Here is an 11,898-nt window from a genome sequence, read left to right as displayed (position 1 = left end):
GCTCCTGGTCTCTTGGACGCCTCGCAGGCTCATAATTATAAGGTTGTGGTCCGTCATATGCATTCGAATATTCATGTTCAACTTCTTCTGTGTCGAAACTAGCATTGGGATCCATGTTTATTAATACGTTACACCGGCCGCTCTCCCCCTTATTTCCCCCATGTTACGTCACATGCGGGAGGTCACGTGCCGAGGCTTTTTTATGCGGAAGTGAACATTTCTTACAAAAACGACGCCAGATGTCACTGTAGTGTATATTTCTGTATATCTTTTTGAAAATCTAGTGTATTCATCATTTTCCTACTCATTTATTCACAGGTGTCTTTAACCTGGAAGTTGCTCTTTAATACAGACAATCAACAAAACAGACAATCAGCAACCAAATCTAAGAAAGCTTAGCTCATAAAGAATATAGCCCTCCAGTTAGTCATCCAGTTTCAACGTTTTTGCATTTTAACTGCAAAGTCAGGAGGTGGGTTTCCATGAGTATGCTTATAAAGACACACATAAGTAAAGAACATTCTATATATACGTAAACCGATACTTTAGGTTTCAAGGTAGGATATTTAACAAGGTCATTTATAGGGCTGAAAGACAAATACAATACCTTATCAATGAAAAGCTAAATTAAAACGAAAAAGGGTACAAATGTCGGTGTACAGATAGCAATACAGTTTGTCTTTTGATCTTATTTAAATCAAAGTGTTTTTTTTGGTAAACAAAAACAAAAAGTTACACCTTTAATCCTTTGTTGCTATTGAATGTACAGCATTCTCTGTATACTTCTGCATTAAACCAACCCCATCATACATCATCATCATCATCATCATCCCCCATTTTAAAATCAATTTAGGCCAAAAACAGCATAAACAATCCTCAATCTGTTCGATTTTCCTCTTTCTTGATCTCTACTGTCGCTAATTGCAGGTGTTCAAGAGGAGGTACTTCTACTTGTCTCAGCTCCCCGACGGCTCCTACATCCTCAACTCCTACAAGGACGAGAAGAACTGCAAGGACACAAAAGGATCCATCTACCTGGACTCCTGCATAGACGTTGTTCAGGTATAAAAGGCTTAAGATTCTTCTGTTTTACAACTCTTAAGCTCTAAATAAACCTCGCTGCTTACTTAATCAAACACTTTTGACCCTCTGCTCACTGTTAGTTTTCAGTTTTTTGGCACAAGCTCCCATCCTCGTGAACATCGGTGTGTTTCCTCGCCTCGCCACGCTCCAAGGGGTTTTAGTCGCTTTGATTGAACAGATTTGTTGCATTCCGAGGACTCGGCAGAAAAGTCCCGTTCTGTGGGATTATAGGGGGGTGCTGCGGTTGGCTCACGGCGCAGGCTGGTACCTCATTCAGGTCAGCGGTCACAGCAGAGGCTGCCAGGAAGCTTTCAGTTTGATGAACACATTCAGAAGATGAATGGGTAGAGTGAGGAGACTCATTCTGGCTTCTGGCATAGAGTGGAAGCACCCAAAAGACCGCAGCGTTTACCTTACTTCACCTGGAAATGACCCAGTATTAGGACAACCTCAATCTGAAGCACTGCAAAACGTTTATTGTAGAGAATGTTGTCTTTTTAAATGTATAGATTAAATCAGTGTTTTTCAATATTTTTTGAGCCACGGTATATTTTTTACGTAAAAGAAATCCTGCGGCACACAAACAACCAAAAAAGTGACTAAATTAAACATTGTAGCCTACATTTACTGTAGGGAGCATACAAGGCATCCCCCCTCCCCACATCGGCCTCTCTGACCACCTCACTGTTCTGCTGAAACCGGCCTACAGACCCAGGGTAAAAGCGACCAAACCGGTTTCAAAACAGGTACGGGTGTGGTCAGAGGACAGTACTGCTGCACTTCAAGACATTACATTGCATTTAGCTGATGCTTTTATCCAAAGCGACTTAAGTGCATTCAACCAGGAAGATACAAACTTGAAGAAAACAGAATCATATAAGTACATCAGGTGTCATAGACTGCTTTGAAACTACAGACTGGGACATGTTTAAGCAGGCAGCCACATACAACCATCACACCAACATACAAGAATAAACAGAGACAGTCATTCCTGTGCCAAAGAAGTCATCTCCATTCTGCTTCAACGACTACCGCCCCGTCGCACTGACTTCTACCATCATGAAGTGCTTTGAAAGGCTGGTCATGAAGCAGATCAGCAAACTCCAACAACCAACAACCTGGGCAATTTGTCGAACACAAGAGAAGAAGACTCCTTCCAGGTCGTTTGGTCAACGTCCCTTTCTCTGACCCCGACTCCGGGTCCAGACCATGCAAAAGGTGGTGGTTTCGACGAACCCCTACCCTACCGCAACTCCACGACTCCGGACCTTCCAGATACCTTATTCGTAAGATTGCATACTCAAAAGGAATCACAGGTCCACAACACTCCCGACCCACTTCTCGCCTCCCTCTTAACGTAGGAGACACTGGCAAATACGAGCCATTCCGTTGATTTTGCCAGGTTGTTACCCTCCTTCAACCTAACTAAGACCGAAANAAGGAGCAATTTTGAGCTCTGCTCTTAAAAACGGCTTTTTTTTAAGGTCATACGTCAAACGCGTCATATTACATCACGCAGGGGACACATCTCCGCTCTGAGAGCGGAGATGTGTCCCCTGCGTGATGTAATATGACGCGTTTGACGTATGACCTTAAAAAAAAGCCGTTTTTAAGAGCAGAGCTCAAAATTGCTCCTTTCCCTCTGAATTCCTGCCCTTATGTCTCGTAAAACATATCAAATCCTACACTCACTTTTTTTAATTGTAATTTTCAAGCAAGTTTAAGCATAAATGTAGAAAAAAAAAAAACCTTGCTTCTCTAGTTCTGTGGTGAACCCTACTGCGCTGTTGCTGTTGTTGTGTTATTTGTTGCTGTTATGTTGTGTGAATAGCAGACAGGGCGTCTGGTGGTGACTCACCCTCATGGTGACAGACAGGCTGCTGTTGATGTTGGCTTTCTGCAGCCAGCCCTGCTTCATGATGCCTCCCCTCTGGGAGCACAGCGAGGCTGAGTCCTGACAGGCACAGACACATATTGAAAAGCAATCAAGACAGAATAAATTATACAGACTTTCCTGTTAATTGTTCTTACTTATTAAGCATCACAATATCCAATAACATTCAGCACAAGGGAATGGTCTCTCTCATATACACCACACACACATTTTCAGGAGTAACGCCACTTGGAGGAATGCCCAGTAAAAGGAGCGCTAGTTAACTTAATGTAAACCGGGAACGTGACACACATATTATGACATTGATTGAAAGGGGTCGAGGTGTGTATGTGTGTTTATGTGTGTGCACAATTGAGACCAGACTAATCACATTGAAGAGGCATTCTGTCCTCCAAGCGTCACACACCACCCCTCCTTCCAGCTGTCCTGTAATCTAATTGGCTGGCTGCTCTCCTTCTGTAGAAGTCTATGCTTCCCTCAGACACACCAAACCTTGCATCATGTGTCACGTCCCTGACTGAATTTGTATTGATTATGATTTATTGTTACGGTCTGTGGATAGCTATAAAAAGACATAGTAAAGCTTTTCAGAAGCTAATAAATATATAATGATCACCTGCATGTGTGTTTTCTCTATTTCCCTAAATGTTGTTTCTACACGCCCCCAGCTTTTAGCAGTAGCACTTCCCATTTAGAGAAGGAACAGAACCACCCTCTCCCTGCCATCCCCATTCAAGCAGTCTTTTTTTAATTTAAATTAAACTTGTTCTCTGTCTGAGTTTATCCGCATCCGGTTAGAGGGAGGAGGATCGATGCGGGCTATTTATAGGACGTATAAAGCTACTGATTTCCCCTCCTCACGCTCAGTCTCTGAGGGGTCTCACTGCTGGCTGGACTGAAGGACCGACAGACCATCAGTCACAGAAAATCATCCAGCAGAATAACCAGCTAAATGCATGTCTACATTTGCTCATATTTCCAGGATATGGAGGCATTTGAAAGGAGCCAAATTTGTCTTATCTCTATAATCCAAAAGATTCAAACGTATCTTTTGAATCTCCGGGCAGGGTTTATAGTACATCACTAAAAGCTGTGCCTATATATGTGTGGCACAATCTGTCCATAAAGGGTCTGGTGAGTCAATACCAGACCACTCATCCTTGCTGCACTGATCAATGACTGTGATCTAACGGGCCCCCCTACTCACCTCGTCTTTGGCGTCTTCATCGATCTCGAACACATGAGCTGGCAGCTTGTCTGTCTTCAGGCCTTTGCTTTGAAAAGACAGCGAGTGAGTGTCAGCAGCCTTCAATAAATCAGCCCCTTCCCCACTGTACTCCCCCTGTGGTGAGATTTGTCTACGTCTTGACTCTTCGTAAAACATGCAACAACTCGCTGCTTGAACTGTTGCCGTTGCTTTTTACTGTATGTGTTGGTCAGTAAGTTTAGCAGCACCGTATCTGACAGTGTATTTAGTACAAATTGCAATGCGGAATAGTACAATATTTTAATTGTAGGAAGTATATATGCTTTATACGGAGAACCTAAAGGGACATGAAAAAAGAAGAAAAAAAGTGCGCACAAAATACTAACCCGTAATCCTAACTTTCTTCTTTTTTTTTTTGAGAAAGTAACCGGTGCACCAAGGAGGAAGTGGAGCGCACAGGAGACAACCGTTTCATTGCAGAGTGACTGTTATGTTTACGTGGGGAAATGATATATTTCGTACTCAGACTTCACCTTAAGGACTTTTGGGCCAGGGGTGTGTGGTCACTCCAGGAGGCAGCGGGACGTGCAACTCAGAGAAGAGCAGCAACAGCGCACAAAGAGCTTTTACGCACCGCCTACACTGTGTTTACTTTCATTGAACAGCTATAAAGAGTGACGTGAAGGCTGTTACGTTTTAACCACACACACCTCTACACACACACCTCTACGAACTGCCCGATTACTCCCCCTTTTATTAGTTTTATGAAGGAGCACCAGCTAAACCAAACCAGCTAAACCAGCCATCCTGGTCAGCTAAAGTGTCCAAAACCCCTCTAAACCAGCTAAATTGGTCTAAGCTGTTTTTTTCAGCCGGGGTACTCACGGACATTAATTCATAGATCAAAGCAGACTGGTTTACAGACTCTCCTGTTTTGCCAATCCGGTGCTTAAACAAATAGCTCTACACCCCTGGCCGAAATGTCCATAAAATTAAGTCTGTGTTCAAAATATATCTCAAATAATGTATGCACTGTTATTTCCCCACGTAAACATAACAGTCTGCAATGAAATGGTTGTCTCCACTTCCTCCTTGGCGCATCGGTAACTTTCTAAAAAAATAAAATAAAGTCAGGATAACGGATTCGTTTCTTGTGCGCACGGGAAACTAACCCGTTTTCTTGACTTTATTTTTTTTCTCATATTTTTTTTTATGTCTCTTAAACCGTTATCCCGACTTTTTCTCTCTCTCTCTTTTTTTTTTTTCCATGTCCCTTTAGGGGCTCCGTAGTTTTATATAGCTAAATATGTGGTAAAATAAAATGTTGAATAAAGTATTGTTGAGCAGCAGAGATATTCCGGGCTACAAATTATATTTTATAATTAAGTTTGTTACAGATCCTCCACCATGATTTCTTTTTTTATAATAATGAGAATAATGATGCAAAATGACCAACCACTCCATCTATTCATCATACTCCAGTCAAAATAATTGCAATTGGTTATTTTATTTGTGTTTGGGTTTTTTTCTGGAATTTCGAGGGCGTATGTAAAATGTTGTTACGCATGTCTCCTTCATTCCAATGTATGGTTTGAGTGCATGTTGTGGGGTTAACAAATATTTCCTTTAGGAAGCTTTATCACCATTTGAATAAATTACAACATCTGTGCTGCACCTGTGTTGTAAAGGAGAATCTGATTTACAGTATGTCCTCTTCACTGCTGAGGCATCATGTTACATGTATATACAGCGACAGAGATGTGTTGCATGTTGTCATCCAGCAGACCCACCTGAGCAGAGTAAATCTCTTTCACATGTTGCATGTTTGGCAGTATAGAACTTGTTTTGCACTAGCAGTAGAAAAATATGTTTTCCTTACCTTGGCAACATGCGAAAGTCACCAGAGTAAGCCTCGTACTTGTAGTTGATTACATGCCAGTCGGTGTTGTACATCTTGATGCACTGCCAAACAGAGAGCTAGATTAGGGGCGGCAGAAATACAACAAGCATCCCATAGCAGCAACGTGACCCAAAAGAGCACACAGTTCTTTCCAGACAGATCCTCCAGCTCTGTATAATTTATGAACTCAAAATAAGTCGCAGAAGAACTCTTTAGCCCTGCCGTGAGTTCTACTTGGCATTACTCGAGATGGTTTTCACTGTGCATATCACTTTTAATTCAATGTGAACTACAAGCAGAACTTCTCAATTAAGTCAACTGAAAGGACCTTTGTCTAATAGATGCTGAGTAAGCCTGGATCTGTTTTAACGATCCCTATGACAGTTGTTTCCATGCTATATCACAGTCACGGGAGCTGGCGGAGGGAAACAGATTTAGAGCCAGGCAGAAAAGCGGCATAGATCCACATCATGCCAGAAGAGTCTGTTTTTCATTTCTTACACAATATATCTTCAGTAGAGCATGTGTTAAGCACTGGCCTGTGCATTATGTGTTCCTTTAGGAGCTTTAAGTGACCACTTCATGCATAAAGTCTTGTGTGAAGTCATCAAGACATTTTTGTAACCTCAAGAATAAATGCCGTAGCTTCAATGTTGTACGTTTGTTTTTAGAAAGGAGTCACTGCAACGTATGTGCAGTTTGAGACTAGTAAGTGTCAAGTCCTACACATGGGCCGGATGGATTATACCTCCATGGCAAACAGACTCCTGGCCTCTCGCTCTGCATTCTGAGGCACAGAGGGAACGACGGTCCTCCTCTGCCGTGAGATCTGGGACTCCTACGAAACACAACACAACAATGTTATAATGAAAGTCCTTTATCCTCCCATCGAATAGTAAAACAGCAGGAAGCCCTCAACAACGACTGGTAGAGAGAAAGTGAATGAAAGAAAAAAGAAGACACAGATGCAAGGAAACAGATGAGTGTCAAAAGGTAAAGAAAGAGCAAGACATGGCTCTAAACAAAACCACATGTTTAACTGGCTGGGTTGTGTTTGACTGAAGTGTAAATAATCAAGCCTGGTGTGTTAGTGGAAGAGTGATTTATGATGGGACATCTTTCTTTGGATTGGGATATTTTACACCTCTTTGTTCCCCGTTTGGCTCAGGCAGTTTAACAAGAAATAAAATGCTGATTTGGCTGTTTTCAGTGGGGGAGGAAGGCGAGAGACAAAGCATGAGGGGACTCACCGAGACATCGTCCACAGGGCACAGCAGCAGGTCTCTGTGGGGGTCGCTGTGGATCTGGGCCTTCCTCTGGAACACCACAGCTTCATAGTCCAGCGGTTCGATGATCTTTGGCTGCTCCTAAAAGACGGAAGAAGACGAATAAATGTCACTTCAAATGAAACATTTCTTTTTGATTTGATGTTGTGATGGTTCTGTGTGTACTGTGGCTCTGGTAAGCTCCAGAATGCCTTGCTTATTTGAATGCAGTTCACAAGGGCTCAACCCCAGAAGCTCTTAACAACCCGTACAAAAGCAGAGCAACAAGAGATCAGAGAAACAACCACAGAGTTCAGAGGTTCACAGGGAAACAGTGGCTCAGACAGCTGCGGGTGGACAACAAAAAGGTGAACATGACGAAAGCGAAGCAACTGACATCTGGCATTCAAGGAAAGACAAAATAGGAATGGAATCCATCTGACTTGACAGTTATGTGATAATAAAGCACGTGTTCTTGACAGAAGCATAATAATAAAACAAAAGACAAGAAATAAATCACATGCCATATGGATGATCTAGCTGATCATCATAACTTCCTGTTTTGAGTTTCATAGAGAAGTGAAAGATATGAAATGCATGAATGTCTTCAAGTGGCAAACAGGCTAAAAGCTAGCCGTGCACAACTAGGTCAAGATGTGATCACAAGTATAAACCTAAAACCACTTGGTAAGATTCAGAATTAATTCCTAAGAAAGTGCAACTTTAAGCTCAAGCTAAGCAATGAAAATGGTGATGAATAGCTTAGCCAATAAGCCCCGGCTGAGCGTTGGACTCTGCAGAGGAGATGGTCAGACTGTATGGATTTGATCAGCGTCTTCTGCTGAGCCAAAGTGGGGAGAAGAACTGTGACAATGCGCTACAGCTGGCGAAGCGGGATTGACTCATTTTCCACCTTGTCATATTTCCATTTGGGAGTCGTGCAGCTGAGATGCAGAGCTGTGTTTTCCTACTGCACCACTGCTGAGGCAGGCAGAGTGAAAAAGAGCTTGGCTGCTGCTTTTTCCCCTGTGCTTGCTGTTCTTCCCTCCTTCTTCTTGTTCTACTGCTATTCCTCTAACACTACCACTGTTGCACTTTGTATGTGCGGATATCAAGCTCTTACATCCTTTTCCAATATGCAGCTTTATGTGTCAAGTGAACCATGTTGTAATCCATGTTATCTCTGACAACATATTATATCTTAATCACCCTCTCACTATAGGCGCCATGGACGTACACAACATTTGTTATGAGTTTGTCTGGTTTTTAGAGGTTTAAGCAGCTAAGAAAATGGGAATCAAATTATTCAACACGTGGCTCAAAGTATAACTTGCATCTACAGCATTGTGTAACAGCTCCTCAATATACAGTAGCTATATGATGTTTACACTGAGGAAATATTCCAGCGCGCATTTCCTGAGAATAAACGCTCACTTGTTTGGGATCTTTTTGAATTGTTGGATCTCCACTAGAATTTGAAAACACATTTCTGTGGTTTTGAACACTGTTTGGCTATACAGTATGAGTTTAGTGAGGGTGAAAGAGTTTGAGACGCCTTGAATATGCTGGTATCTGTGCACAAGCCAATGAAGGAAAGAAAGTGCTCGCTTTTAAGTGTTCTCTAACCAATCATTTGGCCCATGATGGTTGATGATATGTACACATTTTTCCACCAGACCCCCGACTTTCTCGGTTGTCCACATGAAACCAGCATTTAGCATTTTTTGAGCCACTCATGTTAAGAATAGCTTCACAAAGATACTTGGATTGAAGTGTGATTGCAGATATCTAAGAGTATGTTTGTACATGAAGTCTGGCTCTTCAGGGGACAAACAGCCACCTGAGCAGCAGTAAAACACACGTCTGTTGAAAGCATTACACGCGACTGTGCCGGCCCTGCACCCGAAGCAGCAGCCCTGCTTCCTGTCATGTGCAACAAGCTAAACCGCAGCGCTGTGTAAGTCACAGGGAAATCGCCAGCGCACAGCGGCTCCACTGCAACGCTGATCATGTTACAGAGAGAGAGAGAGAAAGAGAAGGAGGAAGCAAGAAAGAGAGAAGGAAGGGCTGAGAGAGAGTTCTGCTTTCATAGAAGCATCACAAGCATCACAAGCAGGCAGCTGTGACGCCACATTCATCGATTGAGACACACAGGGAGATGCTAGAAGACGTGGCCTAACTGTATGATGCAAACACTTTCTCCTCTTCTCTCAAACACCAACAGCTTGACTCCAAGTGTTCTCCAGGGGACTGTTATGATGATGTTAGCAAAGGGTGCATTTCCAGATGTCTGTGTCCCATTACACGATCCCAACTCCAACATGACCAGGTGGATTTAATCAGGCTGGCTAAGGAAGTTTACACTTAAAAACAATAGATGACACACTGAATCAAGCTCCCTTGTCCCACAGCTGACCCCACTTGGTGCTCCAACCTGTGTGTATAAGACGCACAGCGGCTCATGGAGGGGAAGAAAATGGATAGCTTGCCTTATTTTACTTGTTTATACATACACGTTGATTCCAAAAGATATTGATATTTGTATGAGGTTTTTTTCAATAAGATATATTGGATTGTTCAGCCTAAAGGAGCCTTGTTTCATGTTATCATTCATTTCATCTAAAAACTAATGACAGGGTTCATACACTTTTTCACAAATGATTTTCAATGACTTTTCCATGACTTCTCCATGACCTTTAACTCATTTTCCATGACCAAAAAAATTACTCTTTCTCAGCGGTACCACTGAAAATGGTTTATTTTAACATTGAACAGGAAAATAAGACCTGCATATGAAACATGTTGTGCCTACAGTATCTAAAACAAATCCAATAGTAGGCTTACTAGCTTCTACACGCTAAAGCAACTCAAATTTCTCACCAGCAAAATACTTCGACAGTTAAATGCCATTTTACGTTTCATTACGACACCATACAGTATTTATTATCATTATAGTATTACTATTTCGGCGATTAGATAAAATATAAATTATATTTGATGCAAATTTAGTTATATTTCCATGACTTTTCCAAAACTTTGGGGAAAATATTGTTTTCCATTACTTTTCCAGGGCCTGGAATTAGCATTTTGAATTTCCATGACTTTTCCAGGTCTTTAATGACCGTAAGAACCCTGGAATGATTTACCTAATATAGACATGTTTTGCTGCAAAATGACTGGTACTTAGGCTTGCATAGCAGAGTAAGGATGAATAAGGATTATAGGGACTATTACGTATTTGTGTCATATCAACCAAGATGGCAACAGTGCATTCCTCAAGAATTGTTTCTAACATTTAAAAAAATTACTTTCCCATTGGAATTGAAGGATTACAAATATTTTCACTTGTCAGGGTGGAATAATTACACATGTGAAATCAAATACCTTAAAGATGACTCACTGACATGAAATGTACCAATTAAGACTTCTATTAGTTACACCTGCATGAAAATGATCACAACGAATTCTTACTTTAAGTTATATGCAATGGGTTTGCTGCTCCCTGTTATAGGTGCTTGCCCTCCAAGATTGGGAACTACTGTACAAATAACATATTTATAATAATCTAAACATAAACGGTTAAACCTTTCAGAATGTAGTAATCCATTAAGGACTACTACCAAATTCCAATTAACAACAATTACTGTCCACTGCTTCCCAAACAGTTTTGTGTGAAGAACAACTAAACAAACACCTAGAATTGATAAAACATGTCAACATGACTTTCTGTGAACCCCAGACCACTAACGAAGAAGCAATTACATGATGTAGCAACGTAATGCCGATTGGCCCAAGGGTTGTTGTTGTTGTTGTTGTATTCAGCACTTTCCTATTTCCTTTAATAAAGTTGTATTTGTTCACTAGAAAATCCAAGAATACAGGCATGTAAGGAATGACTTGGAAAACAGGACAGACTTTATAGAGATGTTCATAATGAACAGTCACACAGGAAGCACGGTCACAGCTGGCCTGAGGGAATCTCCCTCCACAAAACTAGACTTGTTCTCAAGTTACCAAGCCAACCACTTATTCCACAAGATGAGCAGATACTCTTCAACAGGAAAAACTTATCAGAAGACACATCACACGTGGCCAAAAACTCACCCACAGACATGCACACACTCCCACCTCTGTTCCGGAAATCAAAACCTTATCACATGGTTATTACACTAGTGCGTCACACTCCTTGATGACCATCATAAGACTTTATCCCAAGGGAACAAGAGTTTATTTACACCAGTGTAAGCTACTCAACTTTCTAAAACAGCCACATATTTAAGAGTTTTGTGTTTAAAATGGAAGTTTTTCATATCAGTTAGCCAGATTTTCGGTTATAACAAATAGAAAAGTTATCAGCGGGCTTAATCTGCATTGATATCACAGGAAGTTTCAAGACAAATCAATGTAACGCCTTAGACATGCTTATGAAAAGAAGTCAACCCACACATGGGAGCCCATTCAAACATACAAATGCTGCATCAGCAGGATCCTCAATGCTATTCAATTCAAACCACTGCGCCTATAATCCTTCATCATGCAGTCTGTTCAA

General features: G+C 41.5%; 1 protein-coding gene across 1 annotated transcript in view; it reads right to left on the bottom strand.

Moving 5' to 3' along the window:
- Positions 1-11,898, bottom strand: part of LOC104946628 (dedicator of cytokinesis protein 11-like) — a gene marked incomplete at its 3' end in the record, with an annotated part of 33,550 nt that overhangs the window by 20,732 nt on the left and 920 nt on the right. Inside the window, exons 2-6 of the mRNA XM_010772499.1 lie at positions 7,335-7,451; positions 6,833-6,922; positions 6,064-6,146; positions 4,185-4,251; positions 2,942-3,037 (exon numbers count right to left, since the gene is read on the bottom strand). Coding sequence (XP_010770801.1) covers positions 2,942-3,037; positions 4,185-4,251; positions 6,064-6,146; positions 6,833-6,922; positions 7,335-7,451 — 453 coding nt within the window. The remainder of the gene's footprint in view (positions 1-2,941; positions 3,038-4,184; positions 4,252-6,063; positions 6,147-6,832; positions 6,923-7,334; positions 7,452-11,898) is intronic.

This window comes from Notothenia coriiceps, unplaced genomic scaffold (genome assembly GCF_000735185.1).
Source record: "Notothenia coriiceps isolate Sejong01 unplaced genomic scaffold, NC01 NC01_scaffold00011221, whole genome shotgun sequence".
NCBI lineage: Eukaryota > Metazoa > Chordata > Actinopteri > Perciformes > Nototheniidae > Notothenia > Notothenia coriiceps.
Note: the sequence above shows the minus strand (reverse complement) of the source record. Positions and strands in the feature narration are given on the sequence as shown.